The sequence below is a fragment of the Amblyraja radiata genome, chromosome 6, assembly GCF_010909765.2.
Source record: "Amblyraja radiata isolate CabotCenter1 chromosome 6, sAmbRad1.1.pri, whole genome shotgun sequence".
Taxonomy (NCBI): Eukaryota; Metazoa; Chordata; class Chondrichthyes; order Rajiformes; family Rajidae; genus Amblyraja; species Amblyraja radiata.
The window spans coordinates 92,991,436-93,019,141 of NC_045961.1; the positions used below are offsets into that span (position 1 = coordinate 92,991,436).

A 27,706-nucleotide genomic window follows, 5' to 3' on the forward strand; every position below is an offset into this window, starting at 1 on the left:
CAGGCAGCATCGATGGAGGGAATGGATAGGCCATGTTTTGGGTTGGGACCCTTCTTCAGACATGGAGTATGGGTTGGTCTTGATCTGGTCTGCAGAGCTGGGTATCACAGTTGCCATTTATGTATGAACACACAAAGCATGAGTGGACGTTTTGTGAATTAACACAGCATTTATGTACGTACTAACACACAAAGCCTCTATTGTGGCAATTGGCCTTCCACTAACCAGCAAGTATAGCACTAATAATGTTACAAGGGATAATCATGGCCTCAATTCATAGTCATGTTCGTGTCCTTGTGCAGTATCGGAAGGCCATTCAGCCTACTGAGTCTATGGCAGCTTTCATAGAATTTCTTTCAGTTTCAATTCTTCCATAATTCCAATACATATCCAAAAGATTGTGTTAACATAGAAACATAGAAAATAGGTGCAGTTGTAGGCCATTCGGCCCTTCGAGCCTGCAACACCATTCAATATGAACATGACTGATCATCCAGAATCAGTACCCCGTGCCTGCTTTCTCCCCAAATCCCTTGATTCCACTAGCCTTAAGAGCTAAATCCAACTCGCTCTTGAAAACATCCTGTGAATTGACCTCCAATGCCTTCTGTGGCAGAGAATTCCACAGATTCACAACTCTTCGGGTGAAAATGTTTTTCCACATCTGTCCTAATGTGTAGGGATCGCTGGTCGGTGCTTCCAATTGCGGGAGCGGAGAGAGAGAGAGCAGCACGAATGGCACGTGAGGAGACATGAGTACGGGCTCATCCTTGACGCACTGCGTGTGGGGCCTGTGAATTCCCGATTGTTTGAACCCTCCAACTCCGCCTGTCTTCCTTCTCGGCTTTGGGTAAAACTTTCCCCCCCCTCACTCGGTAATAGCGGACAATTGACAATAATAACCCCCCTTGTGGTCTGTTATAGCGAGGGTTTACTGTATATTCTGTCTCTCAAACATGCTCATCAACACTGTCTGATTTTGCGACACGTGTGAAAGTTGATCATACCTGCATCCGTAGAAACATGTTTTATTTGTGAAGCAAAATACTGCAGTTGCTGGAAATCTGAAATAAAATCAGGAGTCAGCAGGTCTTGTGGTATCTGTGGCGAGGGAAACATGTTTCAGATCGATTATGGTCTGAGGGTCAAGAAGGTGGCATCTTCCAGGTGTTAGGGGAGAAGGCAGAAGTATGGGGTTAGAGTAGCGATAGAATTGCTGCCATACAGCGCTAGAGACCCGGGTTTCTATTCCTGACGACGGGTGCTGTCTATTTGGAGTTTATACGTTCAGACAGACTCCGTACGTATAAATGTTTGTACATTCTCCCTGTGACCGCTTGCGTTTTCTCCGGGTGCTCCGTTTCCAAAGACGTTTTCTAAGTTAATTGTCTTCGGTAAACAAATGGTAAATTGTCCCTGGTGTGTAGGATAGTGCTAGTGGACGTGGCGATTGCTAGTCGGCATGGACTTGCTGGGCCAAACAGCCTGTTTTTGCCCTGTATCTCCAAAGCCTAAAATAAGGTCTAGACTCGGATACACAAAAAAACATAAATTATACACGTGTTCTGCAAGATGGTGGAAAGAAAAAAGATTGCAAAAAAAGATTGAAAATAGACTGCAAAATACAGTTAGGTGTCAGCGGTTACGGGGAGAAGGCAGGAGAATGAGGTTGAGAGGAAAAGATAGATCAGCCACGATTGAGTGGTGCAGTAGACTTGAAAGAAACATAGAAACATAGAAAATAGGTGCAGGAGTAGGCCATTCGGCCCTTCGAGTCTGCACCGCCATTCAATATGATCATGGCTGATCATCCAACTCAGTATCCCGTACCTGCTTTCTCTCCATACCCCCTGATCCCTTTAGCCACAAGGCCACATCTAACTCCCTCTTAAATATAGCCAATGAACTGGCCTCAACTACCTTCTGTGGCAGAGAATTTCAGAGATTCACCACTCTCTGTGTAAAAAATGTTTTTCTCATCTCAGTCCTAAAAGATTTCCCCTTTATGCTTAAACTGTGACCCCTTGTTTTGGACTTCCCCAACATCGGGAACAATCTTCCTGCATCTAGCCTGTCCAACCCCTTAAGAAGATTTGTAAGTTTCTATAAGATCCCCCCTCAATCTTCTAATTTCTTGCGAGTACAAGCCAAGTCTATCCAGTCTTTCTTCATATGAAAGTCCTGACATCCCAGGTATCAGTCTGGTGAACCTTCTCTGTACTCCCTCTATGGCAAGAATGTCCTTCCTCAGATTAGGAGACCAAAACTGTACGCAATACTCCAGGTGTGGTCTCGCCAAGATGGGCCGAATGGCCTAAAGCGGCCTTTTCACGGGGCGACTTGACGCAAGAGCTAACCAGAGTTTAACATCGTGGGAACCTCGTGCGATAACAGTACGGCATTCGTGGACCACCGTGGACCACCTAGCGCTGACGGCAGGTAATCGTGTATCTTGGTAACTCGGGAGAAAATTCAAGAAAGTTTGAATTTCTCCAAGAGTGACTTATACACTTGTGGTTGAGCATTGCAACATTATATGGACGTAGTGGCCAGTGCGATATCCGTAATAACTCTTGCGGGTACCGTGGGAACTCCTGCGAACGGTGAACCCGGAAGCTGGACAGAGGGGACAGAAGGTGAGTAAAAAAGGTGGTCTCAATATCGACAAGGGAACATGTGTCCTTCGAGGACGTCCCACCTAATTGTCATTGTTGGATAATCTTTTTAACAGGAACACTTGCAGAGATGGCTCCCAGAAAATCTCAAAGAAAGGGGGTAAAGCGTGTCAGAGATGTTTTTGCCATGTTGCTCTATTCAGTTTCTATATTGTTTCAGTTTCTATATCTATATTGTTGCTCTATTCAGTTTCCCAGGGGGTCGGGAAGGGACTGGAGTTGGGAGGGAAAGGTGGGGGAGTCGAGGGAGAGGAGGGGGAGACAGATGGGGGTGTCTTCATTTACTGGCGGCGGGTGTCTGTCACTGAAACAGGCAGGTGAGATTTCACATCCACCTTGTGTGTGCCTCTCTCTCTCTCTCCCTCCCTCCCTCTTACACAGGCTGAGAGACTCTGCCTCTGTGAGTGTACGTCTCTTTCTCCCCCTCTCCCACACACAGTAAGACCGAGGTACTGTGCTCAGTCCATCTGTGTCCAGGGCCAGCGTTAAGCCGATTTGACCGATTGCTCCCAATTGGGCCCCGCGCCTAATGGGGGCCCCGCACTAATGTTCAGTATTTCGTACGGAAATACGAATTCTCTTTGTTAAATAAAGATTTTTTTTAATTCGCCATCCGGATTTTTTTTAAACGAACATGCATAACAACCGCTGCACGGCCATCATACACAAACGATTTGTTAACTAGTGCTGTTAGCACTTCTTAACGGTAAGTAGTTAACACCTTGTTATGCGATGTCATGAATCTGCATCTATCCACATTCCTCAGTAAATGTTATAGTGTTTTGAACAAGTATTAATGACGCCGTGTTCAAAAGGGAACTGCAGATGCTGGAATATCGAAGGTACACAAAATTGCTGGGGAAACTCAGCGGGTGCAGCAGCATCTATGGAGCGAAGGAAATAGGCGACGTTTCGGGCCGAAACCCTTCTTCAGACTCATTGAATGACGCCGTGTTCCTTTGAATAAAATTCACGCGGCGTCATTAATACTTGTTTAAAACACAATTACATTACTGAGGAATGTAGATCGATGACACGTTGAGAATTTCATTTAACTCACCATCATGAGTGAGGGCCCCGGACCGCGAGAAGGGGCTTCTTCCTGGTGTGCAGGTTAGTCATTCACCTACCGACCCACGTTGTGTCTCTCTGTCTTTTGCTCACTCCCTCCCTCCCTCTTTCTCTCGCGCTCTCTCTCCCGCTCCCCGTCTCGTCTCTCTCTAGCTCTCCTACTCCCTCTCTATCACCCTGTCCCCTCAGCATTCCCGGAATCATTGATGTTTAGCGGTAGACAAAAATGCTGGAGAAACTCAGCTGGTGAGGCATTCGCCTGGCCCGCTGAGTTCCTCCAGCACTCTGTGTTTTTTGTTTGGCTCTGAAGTTGAAGGTGGCTCAGCGGGACGGGCAGCGGCTCTGGGGAGAGGGTTGTGTTTCTGGTTGAGACCCTTCTTCAGACAATCACAAGTACTCTCACCGACGCGAGTTCAGTTCGGTCTGAAGAAGGGTCTTCTCTCCAGAGTCGCTGCGCTGCCTGTCTGCTGAGTTACTCCAGCTTTATGTCTATCTTCATTTTCAGAGAAATACAATTTCTCACGGGGGGCTTATAACGTCTCTAAACCCCTCTGGGACCCTCTGAACACCTCTAAACCCCCTCTAGCCCCCCTATTTCCCTCTATTCCCCTCTAAACAATTGTAAACACATCTGAACCCATCTGAAGCCCTCTAAACATCTCTAAACCGTTTAAACCCCCTAAGGCCGGCCATGCACGCACACACACAGACGCATACACACAAACACACACACTCAGTCACACAGACACAGAGACACAATCGCATACACTCATAAACACACACACACACACACACACACACACACACACACACATTCAATCTTTCAAAGTGCCGCTCATTTTATTAGATGTGTGACACTTTCATATAGTTTTTCAAAATTTTAGTATATCAAGCATTTAATGTTTTTTTTGGTTAAAGACGAGCATACTACACGAAATATAAACATACATAAATTTTTACTTTTCTAGAGTAGGGGCCCCGCCATCAATTTTCTAATTGGGCCCCGCAATTCCTAGCACCGGCCCTGTCTGTGTCTCCCACATACACAGTAAAACATGTCTCCAAATGAGCCAATTCAACCAAGGGAGGATATTTATAGTGTGTGAAAAAAAAAGTTACATCATTTGTGTCACGTGTAGTTCACGATGTTCATTCAAGATTTAACGCGAAAGCTCGGGAGACGGACAAGTCACTCGCACAAATAACAGAAATGCCGAGTACCGTGGGAACTCTTTATCTACCCCCCGTTATATCGTGCGAGACTCGTGCTGGACCACGACCACTTCACTCTGGTGACATCTTGCGTCAACTCGCCCCGTGAAAAAGCCCCATAATTCCGCTTCCACGCTGTATCCCTAAATGATGAAATATATGAAACAAACAAACCCATGGTATCGCGAGAGGTGGTTTGTAGTATTTGTTGGCAGGATATGATTCAGGTTGTGTGGGTTTGTTTAAGAACCTGATACTTGTAGGAAAGTAACTGAAGCTGTTGGTCTGTGACTTAGCCGCGAGAAAGACCTTGGCCCTGATGGTGGGGGATCATTGATGAAAGGTCATAAGTGATGGAAGCAGAAGCAGGTTATTCTGCCCATCAAGTCTACTCTGCCATTCAATCATGGCTGACCTATCTCTCCCTCTTAACACCATTCTTCTGCCTTCTCCCCTAACACCTGAAAGATGCCACCTTCCTGAGGTAGCACTTGATGCAGATACTATCAACGGTGGGAAGGGTTGTGCCCGCGATGGACTGGGCTGAGTGCACCACTTTCTGCAGCCTCTTGGTTCCTGTGTGTTAGAATTGCTGTACCGGGCCATCACGGCAGAAAGCAAGTTGAAGATATGGAGTCGCACAGCACAGAAACAGCTCTGAATTGTGTTTTTTTTGGCAGATTTAATAACAGTGTTGGGATTGTTGCTGAGTGAGCACTGTGCGTTCAGTGAGGTGAGATTGAAGTGGGTGGTGAAGAGGAGAAGTCAAGACGGTTGATGTCGTACCAGCAATTAGAAATAAGAAGTTCTGAAAAGGTCCACTTGGGTACCTTAAACCCAGAGGCTTGAACATTGCATTCTCCAAGGTAGACACAAAATGCTGAAGTAACTCAGCGGGGACAGGCAGCATCTCTGGAGAGAAGGAATGGATTACGTTTCAGATCGAGACCCTTCTTCAGACTGATCAGTCTGAAGAAGGGTCTCGATCCGAAACCTCACCCATTCCTTCTCTCCGGAGATGCTGCCTGTCCCGCTGAGTTACTCCAGCATTTTGTGTCTACCTTCGATTTAAACCAGCATCTGCAGTTCTTTGCTACACATTGAATTGTCCAAATTCAGCTGACTACCACAACCCCCCCCCTCCCTTTTCTTTTCTGCTTCTCTCTCCTCTGGGCCCCACCTGGGCGTGCACCTATTTTTCTGCTCCCCCTCCCCACTCACCTACATTTCTTCCTGTATTTCACAATTTGCAACACCTCAATCCTTTTGTCTCGCACCTTCTGTCCTTTCATCTCTGTCCAACCATCTGCCTATTAAACCCCCCCTCCCACTCACCTGTATCCAAGCATTACCTACCCTGCTTTGTCCTGCCTCTCGTCTCTTCCAGCTTTCTTCCCCCTCCCCTCCACAATCAGTCTGAAGAATGGTTCCAACCGGTAACGTCACCTATCCATGTTCTCCAGTGGTGCCAACTGACTCGTTGAGTTCAACTCAATTCAGTTCAGTTTAGTTTATTGTCACCTGTACCGAGGTACAGTGAGAAGCTTTTGTTGACTGCTATCCAGTCAGCAGAAAGACAATACATGTTTACTACCGAGCCATTTACATGATAAGGGAATAATGATTTGGGCAAGGTAAAGCCAGAGATGTTCATGAAGGAGTAGAGATTCAACAGTTGTTTTACAGAAACACTTTGGCCCACTTTGTCCAATTTGATTGTTTTGCCCATCTGCGCTCATCCTATTTGCTTGCACTCTTAAATAATTTCACAAAATAGCAACATAAAAGTAACAGTCAGATATTTTAGCAATAGATTTACAGCAATGTTTCACCTAATTGTTCCTTCTAATAAATAAGACAAGGACAGAATAATCCAATCTTGCGTTTCAGATGATGACAAACACTTCAGTAAATTAGGACTTCACCTCAATGCTCAACTGAAATTACTCCCTTGTAACTTGTCTAAAACATCCATTAGTTGATTTATATTGAGCCCTTCATCAGATTGCCAAAGCTGCTGTATTTTTAACTCCAATCAACCATCTGAAGATCCCGAGCAATTAACTTCAGAGCTGCTGATGTTTGTTTTGGATTAAGGACAATCGAAGGCTGGATCATTAATGACATAAACTGCTGGGAGTGTTGGCTTGGGTAAACTTCTGCATTGAGCAGAGCTAAGAGAGAGAGGGCATTGCCAAAGTATTATATTGTGTGTACTGAAAGATAAACAATTATAACCCAGCAGGACAAAAAAGTTCCATTCTTGTGCGATACATTTCCATTTCACTGTTATAAGCATCAGTCACTGATTCAGCAGCTGATGCCCAGATCAGTGATGCCCAGGTCAGTGATGCCCAGATCAGTGATGCCTAGATCAGTAGGTACACAAAAATGCTGGAGAAACTCAGCGGGTGCAGCAGCATCTATGGAGCGAAGGAAACGGGCAACGTCTCGGGCGAAGAAAGGAAAAAGGAGGAGGAGCTCGAGGGCTGAGGGAGAGATAGGAAGGGGAGGAGACAGCAAGGGCTAACAAAATTGGGAGAATTCAATGTTCATGCCCCCAGGATGCAGACTCCCCAAACGGAATATGAGGTGCTGTTCCTCCAATTTCAGGTGGTGCTCGCTCTGGCCATGGAGGAGACCCTGGACAGGGAGGTCGGATACGGAATGGGAGGGGGAGTTGAAGTGCTGAAGAAGGGTTTCGGCCCGAAACGTCGCCTATTTCCTTCGCTCCATAGATGCTGCTGCACCCGCTGAGTTTCTCCAGCACTTTTGTGTACCTTCGATTTTCCAACATCTAAAGTTCCTTCTTAAACACTATGCCTAGATCAGTGAGACATGGGCTTGGATATTGGGGTGCAGAAAAACTTTTGACCCTGTGAATGCACATAACAAAACATGAATTTGGGCAATCTCATTTAGTCTCCGTTCAAACATGTTTTCACTTCGTGTCTTCTCCACACATACTAAAGATGTAGGCGGCACAATGGCGCAGTAATAGAGTGGCTGCCTTACAGCGCCAGAGACCCGGGTTTGATCCTGACTAAAGGTCCTGTTTGTACGGAGTTGTAACGTTCCACCTGTGAAATTGTAACGTCCCTATTGTATTGGATAGTGTTGGTGTACCATGTATGGGGTGATCACTGGCCAGCGTGGCCTCGATGGGCTGAAGGGCCTGTTTCCATGCTGCATCACTAAAGTAGAGTAAAAATGTGCAAATTGGTGGCCGATACAGAGACTCTTTGGGCTAAAATTGTACCAGGAAGTATTGAATAGGGAGATTGGCATTCAGGATATCAACGGTTCAATGGTCCTTTATTGTAACGTGTACCGAGGTACAGTCAAATTTGATTTACCATACAGCCATACCGAAAAAGCAACAAGATACAAAATGACATAAAGATTAAACATAAACATCCACCACAGCGGCGTGTGAGAATCACTGCGGTACACAGCATAAGAGGAGACCCACAGCCATCAGTTCAATGTCCGGGCCACACACGCGCTCTTCACCGTGATGTGACCAGAGTTGTACCGTCCATTGTCACTCTCTCTGCAATTCCTGTCCGCCCGAACAGTCAGAAAGGCGTCCACACTCGCACCAGACTCCAGGATGTTCTCACGGCGCCATGCCCCCGTAAAAACACCGAGATCACTGCACCCACGGCCATCCCTCCCAAGTCCTCACCAGCGCAGGCAGCACGTCCATCTTATTTTTCGGCGACCTCACGTTCCCAACTGTGATGGAAGGCGAATAGCTTTTACCTTCTACCTCGTGAGGAGAGCAAGATTTAGGCTAATGTTGACACAAGGAACTGCAGATGCTGCTTTATTTTAAAAAATGATACAAAGTGCTGGAGCACGACACCTGGAGGCTGCAGCGAATCGTCCGATCAGCAGAGATGGTTATTGGCTGCAACCTTCCCTCCATTGATGAACTGTACACTGCAAGGGCCAGGATGCGAGCGGGCAAGATCATCTCTGACCCCTCTCACCCTGGCCACAAACTCTTTGAATCACTTCCCTCTGGAAGGCGACTCCGGACTGTCAAAGCAGCCACACCAAGACATAAAAACTGTTTTTATCCACGAGTAGTTGCTCTACTCAACAGCCAAAAATCTGTAGCCTCCCTTTGATCTGGTATTTTGTTGGTTCACATGCTTGTTTTATCATTAATGTTTTATTATTATTAATGTTTAGTGTTTTCTGAGTCATTCGTAACTGTCACTGTATGTTATGTTGTTACTTGTGGGCGGAGCACCAAGGCAAATTCCTTGTATGTGAATACTTGGCCAATAAATTTACTTACTTACTTACTTACTTACTTGCTGACGAAAAGCAGGTGCAAAACATAACTAAACATCTCAGTTGGTGAGCTCCAATGAGTCACTGAATGTTTAGTGTTGAACCTACCTGCATTACTCATTGATTGCTCAGCACAATCTGACTCCTAAGTTTCAGATCTTTAGTCACAATGTGTGGACCTTCAACATAACCAGTGCTTTTCGTGTGATGGTACGAGCCAATGCCGCCTATCAGCACCTCTAAATATTTAAAGATCAGTCTTTCAAGTACTACACAGTGAATGGTAGGGTTCTGGGGAGTGTTGCAGAGCAGAGGGATCTAGGAGTGCAGGAGCATGGCTCCATGAATGTCGAGTCGCAGATAGATAATGGCTTTTGGCACATTGGTCTCATCGATGGGGAAAAAGTAGGAATGGGGTACTGATTTTGGATGATCAGCCATGGTCATGTTGAATGGCGGTGCTGGCTCGAAGGGCCGTACGGCATACTCCTGCACCTGTTTTCTATGTTTCTATGCCTATAATATGCATTGGGTGCAGGATGGAAGTGGAGGGAGTTAGGGGAAGGGGCTTACATGAGGGTGGTGGGTAAGTATTGAGTATGAGAGGTGAGTGGGGTGATAGATAATGTTGTGGCATAAGAGTGGGCGCAGAGCCAGGTTAACAACGTTAAGGCCATACATGTGAACAAAGAATAAATGCTGAAGAACACAGCAGATTAGATGCCATCTAATATTTCTCACTTCAGGCCACTGACTGATATTGCCTGATGTTAACTGAAATAACATCCATGTTCTTCAGAGATGCTGCCTGACCTGTTGAGTTACTCCAGCTCATGTTTTTAAATAAAGCAGCATCTGCAGTTCCTTGTGTCAACATTAGCCTAAATCTTGCTCTCCTCACGAGGTAGAAGGTAAAAGCTATTCGCCTTCCATCACAGTTGGGAACGTGATATAATTCCCTCAACAGATGCTGCCTAATTCACTGGCTTCCTCCAGCACTTTGTTTAGTTTAGTTTAGAGACACAGCGTGGAAACAGGCCTTTCGGTCTACCGATTCCATGCCGACCAGCGATCTACACACAACAGGACTATCCTACACACTAGGGACAATTTACAATGTTCACTGAAGCCAAGCAACCTACAGACCTGCGCGCCTTTGGAGTGTGGGAGGAAACCGGAGCACCCGGGGAAAACCAACGCGGTCACAGGGAGAACGCACAAACTTCGTACAGAGAGCAGCCATGGTCAGGATCGAACGTAGGTCTCTGGCGCTGTAAGGCAGCTTCTCGATCACTGTGCCACCATGCCATCCACATGTTTTGTTCAAGATTCCTGCATCTGCAGTTCCTTGTAAAACCGTCACTGTTTATTCACGTCATTCTTCATGTGATCATGCAAACCTATTCCACACACTCTTGCCTTATACAACTGAGCATCGTTAGAGATTGGTTCATCATCTGGGTAAATTAGTGTCCCTATTTTTCTAAGCCTCCCTATCAGCTGATATTAGTACAGGCTTAATGAGTAGAAAGGCTGCCTCCTACGTTCCAATGATTCTATGAAGTGTTTCCATAGGCCTGCAGTAAATCTGCAATCTTGTTAATGGAGTTCTTTACAAATTATATTAGACTCAGAATGCATCTTACTGAAGGGCCTTGAACCTGATCTAGGAACAGGTTATGAAATAAATATAATTTTCAATACAGAATAAAAATGTTGAAATATGAATGGATTTTATTTAATATCTATATTGGAAGCAACGTTTTCCATCGGTACTTCTGTGAATTATAATTTAGTTTAGAGATACAGTGTGGAAATTGGCCCTTTGGCCCTCTGAGTCCACACCGACCAGCGATCCTCACACATTAACACTACACACACTATGGACAATTTGCATTTACACCAGGCTAATTAACCTACAAACCTAATAATAATAATAATAATAATAATAATAACTTAAACAACTAATAAAATTTAGATACCCGGGAAACATGATTTATATTTTTTTAAAAGAACTGTAAAACAGTAAAACAGTCTAAAGTGCAAATATGTCTGTGCCGGGTCAATGTGCGTGAATACAGTTCATGGGGGTGGGGGGTGGGGGGGGGGGGACACTCAGCAGAGCCGGTTCAGAGCAGAGATAGCTCTGGGGATGAAGCTGTTCCTGAGTCTGGAGGTGCGGGCGTAGAAGGCCTTGTAACATCTGCCGGAAGGTAGGAGTTCGTCTTTGGAGTGTGGAAGGAAACCGGAGCAACCGGGTAAAACCCACGTGATCACGGGGAGAACACACCAACTCCGTACAGACAACACCCGCAGCCAGCATCGAGCCTGGGTCTCTGGCGCCGTAAGCGCAGTAACTCTACCGCTGGGTCTCCGTGCCACACTATGGTTGACTCTGATTGAGACATCCCCTCTTATCACTGAAACTTGTCGACTTGAGGATAATAGCTTCTAACAATGACTGTATTTTTTGGCCGTGCTTGCGTTTTTCTCATTCTCAAGATCACAAACATGTCAAACCAATTCAAAAAAATGAAATAGAATCTCTCTGTCTAAAACATGTTATTATGTATTCATCTCCGACAGGAGGTGGGAGCCAGGACTGATGTCTGCAGAAAGCATAGTCCCTCTGCAAAAAAAGTCACAAAACCGACCAGGAGAGTTTTGGATATCCTTCGAGGGCAGAGGGTAATTGCAAGGTCAGAAGTTGATGGTTTTTATTATCCAGGTAAGAGAATCTCTTTATTTTCTTTGTGCATCCAAGAAATCTATTCAGACGCTGAGAGATTACCAAGAGGTGCAAGATCCACTGTTGCGGGCTGGAAGAGTCAGTGTACCTCATGTATATGGGGTGTGTGAGGCTGCAGCCACTGTTTCAATACCTAAAGGGGCTGCTCCTTGCCATCTGGCTGCATTTTTCACCCACCATCCACATCTTTGAACACCCTGTGCGTAGGGGAGAGGGTAGGGCTAGAAGATGTCCTGGTTGGGTTGCTCCTGGGCCTGGCCAAACCAAGCTGGCCCTCCGCGAGTCACGGCGCCGGGCGGAAGAGGGCTCTGCCCGAGCCGGCTGCCTTCCCCTTTTCTGGTGGTACGTCCGCGTCCGGGTAGGGTTATAAAGGGACTATGCCATGTCCACGGGCACCCTGGGGGATTTCCGGGACCGCTGAACACCGCAGGGGGTTGAATGAATCGTCAGTAAAGATTATAACGTAGTTGTATAGTAGACAAAAATGCTGGAGAAACTCAGCGGGTGAGGCAGCATCTATGGAGCGAAGGAAATAGGCAACGTTTCGACCCAAACCGTTGCCTATTTCCTTCGCTCCATAGACGTTGCCTCACCAGCTGAGTTTCTCCAGCATTTTTGTCTACTTTCGATTTTCCAGCATCTGCAGTTCCTTCTTAAACAAAGTTGTATAGCAGTTTATTTAGGATATTTGCTTGTATTGTGTAATGGTGGTGGGTTCTGGTTTGTTTTATTGCAGTGTAAATATTATTTTTTAATAATTGAATACATTTTCTGATAAATAAAAAAAAGATTACTCAACATTATGGTTTCATCAATAAATGAATAACCGTGGGCGGGATGGTGGCGTAGTGGTAGAACTACTGCCTGACAACACCAGTGACCCGAGTTCGATCCAAACGCTGTCTGTACGGAGTTTGTACGTTCTCCCCATGGCCCATCTCCCAGAGATGAATAGGGCGGCACAGTGGCGCAGCGGTAGAGTTGATGTCTTACAGCGCTTGGAGCGCCGGAGACCCAGGTTCAATCCTGACTACGGGTGCTGTCTGTACACATTTTGTACGTTCTCCCCGTGACCGCATGGGTTTTCTCCGAGATCTTCGGTTTCCTCCCACACTCCAAAGACGTACAGGTTTCTAGGTTAACTGGCTTGTTATAAGTGTAAAAATTGTTTGTAATAATGAGATGTCAACTATAAAACACGCATTTACACTTTATCTGTAGCAGTTTGAAATAATTATAGAATTATTAAATTCTGATTTCCACTTGAAATTGTTGTAATCAGTGCTGGTCACTTATTCAGGGCACTTATGCATTCAGTCCAAACCTCAAGCAAAACGCTTAACGTTTTTCCTATACTTGACTTATCCTGATAATCACCATAATTTCTGATGTGGCATTAATTTATTTGATGGTGACAGAGCAAGATATTTATTAAAAGTAGAGGACATACAGATGGCACAATGGGCTAAGTGTTCGGCTAGCAACTGGAAGGTGGCCGGTTCGAATCCCGCTTGGAGTGCATACTGTCGTTGTGTCCTTGGGCAAGACACTTCACCCACCTTTGCCTGTGTGTGAATGTGTGTGAATGTGTGTGAGTGATTGGTGGTGGTCGGAGGGGCCGTAGGCGCAGATTGGCAGCCACGCTTCCGTCAGTCTGCCCCAGGGCAGCTGTGGCTACAGAAGTAGCTTACCACCACCGAGTGTGACTGAGGAGTGAATGAATAATGCGATGTAAAGCGCCTTGAGTATAAACATCCTATGATGTCATAAACATGAGCTATATAAATCCCATCCATTATTATTATTATTACAAGATTAAATCAAGAATATTATTGTGAATTGGATAAAGAATAGCTGGGTTGTTAGTCTGAGGTGACCTGAATCTAAATCACTGTGCACACATTTGGATCCAATTTGGCTTGGTTCGGATAGCCAGGATATACTGTACATCCTACATGTTTTAGCATTGTTTTTTTTCAAACATATATGAATGTTTGGATATTCCTGATATTTATTAGTTATTATACTATCCCCATGGTTTATGGCAAAATTAGATTTGATTGCATATTTATTATTTGGGTCCTGTGCCCCTAATTACAGCCATTAATGTGTCTCAAAAATAGAATGTTCTTGCTGCTAACGTTAGCATGAGGGTATGATCCCATTACATCTCCATCCCACATCGGGATGAGAGGTCCCCCCACAATGTGGTCTTCTCTTTATTGGAGAACCAAATGCAGATTGAATGACTGCTTTGCGGATCTCCTGTGTTCTGTCCATCTGAGTGACTTTGAGCATTATGGTGTCTGCCAGTTTAATTCTCCATCCCACTCGGAATTCTGTCTCATCAGTCTGTGGCCTCCTGTACTGTTACGATGAAGTTTAATTCCTTGAATAATTCACTTTGATTTGATAATAAGCCCACAAGCTAGATTGAATGTTCTTTTTATTATTTCACCTAATTGCATCTGCTTTTAAAGACATTTAACTGCATATATTCACTGCCAGATGGAAGGGTTAATCACCAAATTATTCATTACAAAGTTTCCTGCACCTAAAACTATGCCGATACCATCAGGGTGCATATTATTTATTAAACAGTAACTTCATAGAATGTATCTGCTGGGCATTCATATGGTGATGAGCATTCTTATTTTCTCATTTTTGAAGTTCGAAATGTTTTTTTAATGCTCTGACTTTGAAATCAGGCTTTGGGTTAATATCTTTGCGTCATTTCTCCTATGTTGAGATATAGGCCTGCTGATGTTAACGGCACCTCATATTGCACTTGGGCAGCTTGCAACCCAACGGTATGAATATTGACTTTTCCAACTTCAAGTAACCTTTGCTTTCCCTCTCTCTCTCTCTCTCTCAATCCCTCCCCCATCCTAGTTCTCCGACCAGTTTTTCTGTCCTCCTGATTAAATTTTACTGATTGTATGCCTCGTTGTACTTGAAAAATTTAAGATTGGTCCTAAATTTATTTCTTGGATCAAGCTGATATATCATATACCTCAGGCTTCTGTAGTTACCAATAATCAGAGATCCCCTTTTTTCAGGCTCTTTCGAGGTACTAGACGGTTGTCCTTTAAGTCCTTTACTTTTTGATATTGCTTTGGAACCTTTTATCCCCTAATATTTTTGGTATTGTCTGTGGGAATAAGACACATAAGCTATTTCTTTATGCAGATGATCTGCTATTATTCATTTCTAATCCTGAGAAATCTATTCCGGCAATAGTAGCATTATTTAATCAATTTAGTAGTTTTTCTGGTTATAAACTAAATCTTAGTAAGAGTGAGCTTTTTTCGTTAAACAATCTAGTTTCGAATTATGGACAGGTTCCATTTAGATTGACTAATGAATGTTTTACTTATTTAGGTATTAAGATTACCAAGAAACACAAGGATTTATTTAAAGCTACTTTTACGCCTCTAAATGACCATATCAAACAACATTTTACTAAATGGTCACCGATGTCCTTATCGTTAATCGGCCAAATCAATGCTATTAAAATGTTTATCTTACCTAAATTTTTGTGTTTATTTCTGACGATACCAATTTTTATTGCTAAATCTTTCTTTGATATTATTGACTCCAAAATGTCTTCATATATATGGCAGAATAAAAATTCCAGACTAAGAAAAAATGCTTACAGAAATCAAAAAATGACAGTGGGTTGGCACTGTTGAACCTTAGATTCTACTATTGGGCACTTAATGCTCGTTATTTAACGTTTTGGACAAAATATTTAGAAGATACTCAATGCCCAGGATGGATAAATCTTGAACGTGATTCTTTCTATGCAAGGGCTATCATTGGCTTCTATTCTAGGGGATCCGTTGCTTTTTACAATTATGAGATTGAATAAATATACGACTAATCCAATAATAAGACATACATTCCAAATATGGTTTCAATTTCTTAAGTTTTTTTGGATTGAATGATTTTATCTTATCTAGTCCTATCATATCTAATTTTTTTCTTCCAACCTTCTAGTACTGATCAAGCCTTTCTGTTATGGAAGAGGAAGGGATTAATAGATTTTCATGATTTGTTTTTGGATGGTTGTTTTATGTCTTTTGAACAACTTCAATAAATATAATTTACCTAACTCACACTTTTTTAGATATTTACGAATTAGACATTTTTTGAAGGTTACTCTACCCTTTCTTTCGTTACTACATCAAACCGAAATCTTGGAATTTTTTTTACATTTGAGCCCTTATCAGAAAGGCTTCATAACGACTATTTATGAGTTGATTTTGAAATTACAAATAGATACATTTGATAAAATTAAGAATGAATGGGAAAGAGAGCTCCAAATTTCTCTATCTATGGAGAAGTGGGAAAGGATTCTTCAATTAGTTAATACTTCCTCAATATGTGCACGACACGCTTTGATACAATTCAAGGTGATTCACAGAGTTCATATGTCAAAAGATAAGTTAGCTCGTTTTTATGGTTATATAAATCCTACCTGTGACAGATGTAACTCTGAAGTTGCCTCGCTGACTCATATGTTTTGGTCCTGCCCACTTTTGGAAAAATATTGGAAATAAATCTTTGATACTATTTCTGTAGCTTTAGGTATTGATTTACAACCCCATCCTATTACTGCAATTTTTGGGCTACCAATGTTAGACTCTATTCATTTGTCCCGTTCCGCCCATCGGCTGATTGCTTTTACCACATTAATTGCCAGAAGATCTATTTTATTTTAATGGAAAGACTCTAGCCCTCCGACCACATCCATTGGTAATCTGAAATGATATCATGTTTAAATTTAGAAAAAATCAGGAGTGACATTGTTGAACCCTTGGTTAAATTTGATAGGACTTGGGGAAGATTTATTTAACACTTTCACATGACATAAATTGTCCCCTCTCCAACCATTATAATAATTATTGTACCTTTATACGGTGGAACGGACTTGACGACAAACAGGGACTTAAATTGTTGAAATTCTTTGCAGCTCAGATTCTGTTTTGCTTTTTTTTTCTAGTTTCGGGGGGTTTCGTTTTTTACGTTTTTTCTCTTTATTTTCTTTTTTTTCTTTTTATCAATTTGTTTTTTATATATATGTTTTCTTTTAAATATTTAACTATATTTACATAGAGACCGGGAGGTCTATATTCAATGTGTATTTTGACACTGGACTTATATTTAGGTTATCCCTGTTATTAATGTAATCCTGATCCCTACATATCAATATCATTGTCATGTTTATCATTATTTTTTTGTTGTTGTTTTGGTTTTGTTTTTGAAAAAAAACTAATAAAAAGATTTTAAAAGAAAGAAAAGAAGAAAGAAAGAATATTATTGTGAATTGGATAAAGAGTCTGAAGAAGTGTTTCGGACCGAAACGTTGCCTATCTCCTTCGCTCCATAGATCCTGCTGCACCCGCTGAGTTTCTCCAGCATTTTTGTGTACCTTGGATAAAGAATAGCTGGGTTGTTAGTCTGAGGTGACCTGAATCTAAATTATTAATCACAGTGCACACATTTGGATCCAATTGGACTTGGTTTGGATAGCCAGGATATACTGTACATCCTACATATTTTAGCATTGAGTTTTTTTTCAAACATATATGAATGTTTGGATATTCCTGATAATTATTAGTCATTATACTATCCCCATGGTTTATGGCAAAATTAGATTTGATTGCATATTTATTATTTGGGTCCTGTGTCCCCAATTACAGCCATGGACGTGTCTCAAAAGTAGAATGTTCTTGCTGCTTAATCTTGAGAGGCTCACGTTATCATGGGGGTATGATCCCATTACATCTCCATCCCACATCTCGGTGAGAACTCCCCCCCCAATGTGGTCTTCTCTTTATTGGAGAACCAAATGCAGATTGAATGACTGCTTTGCGGATCTCCTGTGTTCTGTCCATCTGAGTGACTTTGAGCATTATGGTGTCTGCCAGTTTAATTCTCCATCCCACTCGGAATTCTGTCTCATCAGTCTGTGGCCTCCTGTACTGTTACGATGAAGTTTAATTCCTTGAATAATTCACTTTGATTTGATAATAAGCCCACAAGCTAGATTGAATGTTCTTTTTATTATTTCACCTAATTGCATCTGCTTTTAAAGACATTTAACTGCACATATTCACTGCCAGATGAAAGGGTTAATCACCAAATTATTCATTACAAAGTTTCCTGCACCTAAAACTATGCCGATACCATCAGGGTGCATATTATTTATTAAACAGTAACTTCATAGAATGTATCTTCTGGGCATTCATATGGTGATAAGCATTCTCGTTTTCTCAATTTTTAAGTTCCAAATGTTTTTTTTAATGCTCTGACTTTGAAATCAACATCAGGCTTCGGGTTAATATCTTTGCGTCATTTCCACTATGTTGAGATATTGACCTTTTCACATGTTAACGGCACCTCATATTGCGCTTGGGCAGCTTGCAACCCAACAGTATGAATATTAACTTCTCCAACTTCAAGTAACCCTTGCTTTCCTTCTCTCTCAATCCCTCCCCCATCCTAGTTCTCCAACCAGTTTTTCTGTCCTCCTGATTAAATTTTACTGATTGTATGCCTCGTTGTCACCTTCACCTCAGTTAACAATGACCCATTGTACATTCTCCTTGTTTTGATCTCTCATTTTCACACCTTACCCTTCCATATCTCTATGTCTCACTCTACCCTGATCCTCAGTCTGAAGTAGGGTCTCGACCTGAAACGTCACCCATTCCTTCTCCCCAGGGATGCTGCCTGTCCCGCTGAGTTAGTCCACAATTTTGTGTCTATCTTCGGTGTAAACGAGCACCTACAGTTCCTTCCTGCACATGTAATTTTTCTGTTCTCCCTGAGAAATATGTTTTGAAGGAGTAAAAATTACCTTGTAATGATGCAGATAAAAACCAAATTATATTAAAAACCAAATATATATAAATTATATATTAGTGGCTGCCTCTGCTTTATTCCCTCCAACAGGGTGCATCTGCTTTTGGACGTAGCTGTTTGCATGAGATAAATCAGTGATTACTTTTCTCCATTCATTCCAAACCTGCACAATAGTATCAAATGAAAGATACAATTCTCAGCTTACCTCACGACAGAAGGGGGAGGAGTTGTAAAGTTTGATAGCCACAGGGAAGAAGGATCTCCTGTGCCGTTCTGTGCTGCATCTTGGTGGAACCAGTCTGTTGCTGAAGGTCCTCCTCAGGTTGACCAGTGTGTCATGGAGGGGGTGAGCTGAATTGTCCAGTATCTGAGTACTCATAATCTCTTTATTTTGTCTCTGCTCCTCTTAGGCATTGTCACCAGGTGTGTTGGCATCAGAAAAGCATTGATTGATTTCACCAAAGGAGATACTCAGATTACACCAACTCAGTTCTTAATCCAGATTGGAGGAGCTGCACCATGTCCCCCATTGAAAGTAAGGGACATAATCTACTACGATAGACCTGTTACTTTTAACGGGTAATGTTGGCTATGAGATATTTTATTTTTAGTTTATTTTTAATTTAGAATGCGGATTGATAAATTTCTAAGATCACTTTATTACATGTTACTGCAGAGTGCCCATTAGCAAAAACAGTCGCTATTGTGAGTTAATTCGTGTTTGGGAAAGTGCTAGCAGTTTAAAGAGCTGCAGTATTTAAACAAGAGGGCAAATTTATAAACTGGAATTTTTAGCCATGAAAGATTTTGGGACTTTTTAAATGGATGGAGTGAGGGTACTAGCGGTGTACATGATGTAATGAAGCTTTTGTGGGGTATTTGTAGAGGCAACTTGGTGGTGGAGAGTGGCGCTAATCAGCACCAGGGTGCTAAAGGGCCTGTCCCACTTTCACGACCTAATTCAAGACCTTTTTTACTCGTGGACATTTTTCATCAGGCTAGGAAAACGCCCCGACCGACTTGATGCCACGAGTACCAACGACTAGCATCGCGACCTACCTACGACCTCCTACGGCCACGTGACGACCATGCTGCGAGTACGAGTCAAGGGCAAACACGGCAGAGGTCGTGAATTAGGTCGTGAAAGTGGGACAGGCCCTTAACTGTGCAGTGCACTGGAGCTCCACACTTGATGATAGCACCAGCCTGGATCACAGTTCTGCATGTGTCGGCTCTGGTTCTCTCAAGTGTTAAGGTAGAGGGATGAGATCAGTCTTTTTATTGTGACGGTATTCACTGGTACAAAGTATCGACACCGTTTAAAAAGTTCAAGGTCATTATTCCGTTTTTTGGCCAAGTGACCTATATGTTTATTAATCATGCGTCCTGGCACATTTTTGTTGACAACTAAAGCATTGACATTGGACTTTATTTTAGACTTGGGAGATACAGCGCGGAAACAGACCCACCGGGTCCGTGCCAACCCGCAATCACCACCTACACTAGCACTATCCCACACACCGGAAACAATTTGCAATCTTACCAAAGCCAATCAACCTACAAATCTTTGGAGAGTGATTCAGCGCGGAAACAGGCCCTTCGGACCAACATGCCCCATCTAACGTCCTATCTGCCTGCATTCGGCCCATAACCCTCTAAACCAATCCTATCCATGTACCTATCTAGATGCTTCTTAAATGTTGCGATAGTCCCTGCCTCAACTACCTCCGCCAGCAGCTCATTCTATACATCCACCACCCTTTGTGTAAAAAAATAGTTACTCCTCAGGATCCTATTAAATCTTTCCCCCTCATCTTAAATGCTTAAGGGCCTGTCCCACGAGCATGCGACCGCATGCGGCAAGCGCGACCAAACCGGAAGCGGGGGCCGTGAGGAGGTCGAGTGAGTGACGTGAAGTTCGAGCGAAGTCCACGGGAAGTTCGCGCGTGACGTACGGCGTCAAGGCACTACGTCCGGCGTCGAGACGATGCGTATGCCCGTCGAGGCGGCTGCGGCCCGGCAGGCCGTTGCCGCGCGGAATTTTTGAACTGTCAGTTTTCCGGAGCCCCGCGCGACATCGCTCATACCAGCTCTGCACAACTCCATAGGGCTCCGGCGATCGAAGTGGGACCGGTCCCGCGAGGCTGTACGGCTCAAGTGACCACGTTAGGTCGCGCTTGCCGCATGCAGTTGCATGCTCGTGGGACAGGCCCTTTATGATTCCCTTACTCTGGGCAAAAGACGCTATGCATTTACCCTATTCATTCTTCCCATGATTTTTGTACACCTCTATAAGATCACCCCTCATCCTCCTGCGCTCCAGGAGCCTGCTCAACCTCTCCATATAGCTATGGTATCTCTGCAGCACAGGCAAAATGAAATCAGAAAGCACTGGAAATACACGGCAGACCAGGCAGCGTCTGTGGAGTACAGGGAAAACATGTTAGGGTCAAACCTTCTTCAGAGTTGCTTCATGCATGTTGCTGACTGACCGAATACTGACCCCAACAAAAATTACCCCGGTAGGCATGGTTACTGGTTCATTAGACTCAGCAGTATGTAAAACAATACGATAGAACTTTATTCATCCCCGGATGGAAATTGGACTACCAACAGTCACAACACACAACAGGTACACAAAAAATTGAAAGTAAAATTAAATTAAAAGTGAAGAAAAAAAAGACAAGCGACTGTTGGCTGGCTGCTGTGAGCACAGCGCCTTAACCGGAACGAACGAACAAACAAACAAACAAACAAACACAGACTTATCCCCTGGGCAGTGGATTCTAAAATTAGAATGCCCACCCCCTACACCGGGTCCCCCTTTGTTCCCCCACCGACCCTCACGGCGATCCCCCCACGCCGGGTTCCCATTGTCTTCCGCTCCCCCCCCTTCACGCTCATCGACTGCTGATTGTGGGTCGATCGCGAGGACCCAATGCTGCCGCCGAAGCACCTGCTGCCATGGAGTGCAGTGCCTTCAGATTCTGCTGTGTATTCCCTTATGGCAGAATGATGAAATTGGCACCTACAGCATGCACGTGTGAGTTGCAGAATGGCTGAGTAAGCTGCCGATGCCTGTGGCAGCTGGAAATGGTGCAGAGAGACTCAAGACTGCCGACAGCCGTAGCAATGCCATTCCTGTGGAGATGGCTCCTCAGAGATCTATTCCTGACAGTCGATGCCTATCAAACTCGGTGAAGCAAGCATTGTCTTCATTAACAATCGCTGCAGCTTTCAATTACGTGGCACAGCCAAGTCTGAGTTGAGTGTTCGTTCTCTGTCGCGTACCGCACATTAGTGCACGAGGGGATTTTAGTTCACAGCAGCTGCGTATTTAAATTTAGTTAATTAAATAAATTTGGGATTGAAAGGCTCCTGGTGAACACAAAACTACTTGGGTGTTGCGAGAATCCATCTGCCTCACTACATTCCTTGGAGGAGAAAACCTGCCATCCTTTCACAAAACAAAATCAGGGAATGCTGAAAGACTTGGAAGGGTGCTGAGAAGATTTACACGGATGTTACCAGGTCTCGAGGGCCTGAGCTATAGGGAGAGATTGAGTACAGGAGGATGAGGAGGATGAGGAGGATGAGGGGTGATCTTGAAAGGGGTGATCAAAATCATGAAAGGGATAGATCGGGTAGATGCACAAAGTCTCTTGCCCAGAATAGGGGAATCGTGAATTAGAGGATATAGGTGTAAGGAGATGGGGAAAGATTTAATAACAAACTGAGGGGTAACCTTTTCACACAAAGGGTGGTGGTGAGTGTAAGGAGCAAGGTGCCAGAGGAGGTAATTGAGGCAGGGACTATCGCAATGTTTAAGAAACAGTTGGACATGTACATGGATAGCATAGGTTTAGAGGGACATGGGCCAAATGCAGGCAGGTGAGACTACTGTAGATGGGACATTGTTGGCCGGTGTGGGAATGTTGGGCCGAAGGGCCTGTTTCCACACTGTACAACTCTGTGACTCTATGACTCAGCTGGCCAGGCAGCAGTGGGGAGAGAATCGAGGTTAAGGACGCTTCAATGGAACATGAAAAGCGAGAAGCAGAATTCTGGGCCTGACAGAAATGTGACCGGAATCCAAGTCACCCCCATGGGCAGAGTCACTGGGGTAATAGACTCTGCTGTGTGTCAAACATGCAGTGTCTTACATACCAGAATGCTGCCTGGAATAGAGGGTTTCAGCTACAAGGAGTGGTTGGATAAACTTGGATAGTTTTCTCTGGAGTATTGGAGGTTGCTGGGAGACTTGATAGAAGTGTATAAAATGATGAGAGGTATAAGTAGGGTAGACGGTCAGAACCTTTATCCCAGGGTGGAAATGTCCAACATGCGAGGGCATAGCTATAAGGTGAGAGGGGGAACTTTTAATGGACATGTGCGTTTTTTTCCACACATGGCTTGGAACACATTGCGAGGGACAGTGTTGGAGGCAGATACATTAGTGGTGTTTAAGAGGCTTTTAGATGGGCACATGGAAGTGCAAGGCATAGAGGGATATTGATATTGATCATGTACAGGCAGACAAGCTCAGTTTCACTTGGCATCACGTTCAGCACAAACATTGTGGGCCGAAGGGCCGAATCCAGAGCTGTTTCTATGTTCTATTTTAATACCAGCATGTTGAATTGCAGAGAGGGTGTTAAAGCCAAGATGGAGGTCAAGACACCAGAGGAATGGCAGTGATAAGCTGCGGACCTGGTTTGCCATCTCAAGAAAAACTTCAAAAAACACCAGTTGACACAGGAAAAAAGGGTGTGAGCTATAGGGAGAGGTTAAGTAGACTGGGTCACTATTCCATGGAGCATAGGAGGTGAGGGGAGATCTTCTAGAGGTATACAAAACTATGAGAGGAATAGAATGGGTAGATGCACCCAGTCTTTTACCCAGAGTGGGGGAATCAAGGACCAGAGGACATGAGTTCAAGGTGAAGGAGAAAAGGTTTAATAGGAATCATAGGGGTAACTATTTCACAGAGAGGGGTGTATGGAACAAGCTGCCAGAGGAGGTAGTTGAGGCTGGGACTATCCCATCATTTGAGAAACAGTTGGACAGGTACATGGATAGGACAGGCTTGGAGGGTTATGGACCAAGTGCCGGCAGTGGGACTAGGGTAGCTGGGACATTGTTGGCTGGTGTGGGTGAGTTGGTCCGAAGGGCCTGTTTCCACAACGTATCACTCCATGACTAAGATTCCATAACAGAGTGAAATGGAAAGGTGCAGGCACATCTGAAGAGATGTCCTGCAAAGCCATTACTCAATTTGCATTTGATTTCTCTAAAGTAGGTAGGACAACATTGTGAGTACTGAATCAAGTGCAATAAATTGGAAGAAGTACAAATGAATTGCTGTCATATTTAGGGCTGTTGAAGTCCGTGCATGATGGGAATGGAAGAGACAAAATTGCATCTCATACGATTGAGTGCCTTAGGGAGGAGAGTGGTTGCTTAATTTTTTATTGTCGTAGAGTCACACAGCATGGAAACAGGCACTTCAGTCCAACGTGCTGCAGCAAGCAAGAATTTCATTGTCCTATCTGGGACACATGACAATAAAGCTCTCTTGACTCTTGACTTGACTTGACCAGGTTGACCACCATGCCACATGTAAGATAATCCCATTTTAGTTTTAGTTTAGAGATAAAGCGCGGAAACAGGCCCTTCGGCCCACCGAGTCCACACTGGCATGTGATCCCCCGGACATTAACACACATGGGGCAATTTACATTTACACCAAACCAATTAACCTACAAACCTGCTCATCTTTGGAGTGTGGGAGGAAACCGAAGATCTCGGAGAAGATCCACGCGGTCACGGGCAGAACGTAAAAACTCTGTACGGACAAGCACCCATAGTCAGGATCGAACCCAGGTCTCTGGCGATGTAAGCACTGTAAGGCAGCAACTCTATCGCTAAGCCACCATGCCACCCATTTGTCAACTAATTTTGCTTCACAATTAGTTTGTTTTGTCATGGTACTTTAATGAACTTTAAATAGTATTGTCCTTTAAAGGATGGAATAATGCTTCCTGCTTGAAGTTGTTTTAAAAGGACATATAAAAAGGACCTTATCACGCTGTACATATGTTTCCCATTGGTTTTTCCTTTATATTTCATTCTATTTCTATCCACATTAAGATCTTCTTGTTAAGGTTCATGGTTGCCTACGATGTATTTGCAGGTGGGAGACTTTGTTTTGGTTCGTAGCGACGCACAATCAGAAAATGATTGCTATAAGCCCGGTGTGATCATAGCAACACCAAACAAACACAGAGCTGATGACAAGTTTTTCACAGTTTTGAAATACAACAATAGAAAGGTGAGTAGTTGACATGTTTTTAAACTTGATATCTTCCCTAAAAAATTCATTATTTTACAAGATAATGAGTACAAGCTAATTGGTATTGATGAGATTTCAGTTACTTTTTCATAAGAATTTTTTTACGTATTAAGGCATTGTCAATGAAGTACAGGGAAGGTTGCATAGGAAGGAACTGCAGATGCTGATTTACACCGGAGATAGACACAAAATGCTGGAGTAACTCAGTGGGACGGGCGGCATCTCTGGAGGAAAGGACGCTTTAGTGACATTTTGGGTCGAAATCCTTCTTCAGACTCAACTTCAGTCTGAAGAAGGGTTTCGACCCGAAAAGTCATCTATTTTACTTCGGAGTCACGTGAGTGACTACGTGAAGAACCCGCCAGGACGCATGCGTGACATATCGTCTAACGCATTGCGTACGACTGGCAGGGTGGATGCGATTCTCCTGCCAGCAGTCAGACCTGAAGGTAAACTTTTTCCAGGTTTTATCTTCCTGCAGGAACCTCTATTTAGATGTCCTGTAAAGCCCGAGGCGAAGTCCGGAGAATCCAGTCAAGGGAATACCGGTCACGACCTCGGGCATACCCGAAAACATCGGGGATACCCCCCCCCCCCCCCCCCGACACACAGCCGCTTGAAAGACCACGAAATATGGGTAGCGGGCGGCGGAGAAGTCGTCTCTCGGGCCGTTGGCATTGGAGCCAGCGGCTTCATACTGGTGCCGGTGGCACCTTTACAGCGGGGATACCACCCGACAATGTATATCGCGGCTATCCCTTTCACAGGGACCGCGAGGATATCCCTACTGCAGGAACCACAGGGATACCCAGCACGGTGGGGGGAGGGAGGCCCGACTACAAGGGAACCCCGGCTGCATACAAGGACCTCGAGACCAAGCTCGAAGGGGGGGGGGGGAGGAGGGGGTGGAGCATTGCCCCCCCCAGCGGAAGGTTTAAAACAGGACCTGCAGTTAAATTCTTTATTCTCAGTTTGTTTAGTTCTATTTCTGTGAGGATGTGTTACAGGAAAGGAACCATGGACTAAGTCCAAATGGAGACTGACTGCAGAGGAGTGCGGGCAGTCAGCAGCAGTTGGCTACACCTGGACCGCTAATCGATCATCAGCCTCCGACCTGGCACCAGCACAGTCGGAATCGACACCACAGACTGGCGGGAAGGCCAAGCAAAGTCGGACAGGCCCGAAGACTCAGACAAGTCGGGCTGTGAAGACTCACCGCCAGCGGGAGCACTGTGATCGCATATCCCGCATGGAGCGGTTGATGGAGCAGATGCTCCAATGTGACATGCTCCGGTATATGGAGTCTAGTCACCATGGGGTCCTTGGACGCCCAAGGCAGCACCTTATTGAGGGCTGCATAATGCATCTCCCTCGACAGAGGGGAGCATTAGGAGTCACTTCTGGGCTGACTCTGAAGACAGGGGTTTGGCTGAAGATACCACAAGTGTGCAGGGGGTGCAGGAACAACACAACCAGCAGCAGGAGCTCGATGAGGGCCATCGGGCTCAGGAAGGCCACATCATCACACAAGACCTCACATCTCCGGCGGCAGCACCCCTACGCACCCACCAGCTACTATTTTGTTTTTCCAGAGATGCTGCCTGACCCGCTGAGTTACTCCAGCCTTTTGAGTCTGCCTACAGGGAAGGCTGCTGACTTAGCGAAGCATCACACACACAGCTTCTTTACTAACTTTATACCCATCCCTGTTTGCAGTCCCAGGCTTTCAAAAGCCCTGTGTGACGTCTGATTCTAAATTGAGTCTCCATTCATATAGATGCTCGTTCCCACTGTGATGAATTTTATTTTCTTAAAATCAACTGTTTCTACCCCATCCCCCAATGTTACGCTATTGAAGCCTCCAACTAACTAAATCGTACATCATGTTCAACGCATTGCCTTATACACAAGTCTCCAACTGAATAAAAACATAACCTCAAAGATATTTAAAAAGAACACATGTAACAGTAGAATTTTAAACAGATATCACTTTGATTACAGTTCAGTTGGAACTTTGTAAGTTGTACAAACCAAGTTGCAATCATCATCATATCCATATGTAAGGTGAGATTCAGGTACAATGAAAATCTTGCTTGCAGCAGCATCATAGGCCTACAGACTCCGACAACACACGAAACATGAATTAGACAAGAAGACTGAGAAAAAAATGACTGCAAAAACAAGATGTCAATGCAAAAAATATAATTAGTAAAATATGTCCACAGTAAATTGTCAGTAACTGGATTAGAATATTATCGGCAAGAATCATTACATTTAAAATGGATGGAGTAAAAAATAAATTTTGCCATAAGCCAAATAGAAAATACCAACGGTTATGGCCCTGTCCCACTTAGGAAACCTGATCGGAAACCTCTGGAGACCTTGCGCCCCACCCAAGGTTTCTGTGCGGTTCCCGGAGGTTTTTGTCAGTCTCCCTAATGGTTGAAAGTGGTTTCTGCGTAGTCGAGCTTC

At 44.2% G+C, this 27,706-nt stretch overlaps 1 protein-coding gene across 1 annotated transcript in view; it reads left to right on the forward strand.

The window, feature by feature from the left end:
- The window catches only part of vwa3b (von Willebrand factor A domain containing 3B), a 184,255-nt gene that overhangs the window by 135,343 nt on the left and 21,206 nt on the right, over positions 1-27,706 (forward strand). Inside the window, exons 23-25 of the mRNA XM_033023449.1 lie at positions 11,850-11,991; positions 19,293-19,417; positions 25,076-25,213. Coding sequence (XP_032879340.1) covers positions 11,850-11,991; positions 19,293-19,417; positions 25,076-25,213 — 405 coding nt within the window. The remainder of the gene's footprint in view (positions 1-11,849; positions 11,992-19,292; positions 19,418-25,075; positions 25,214-27,706) is intronic.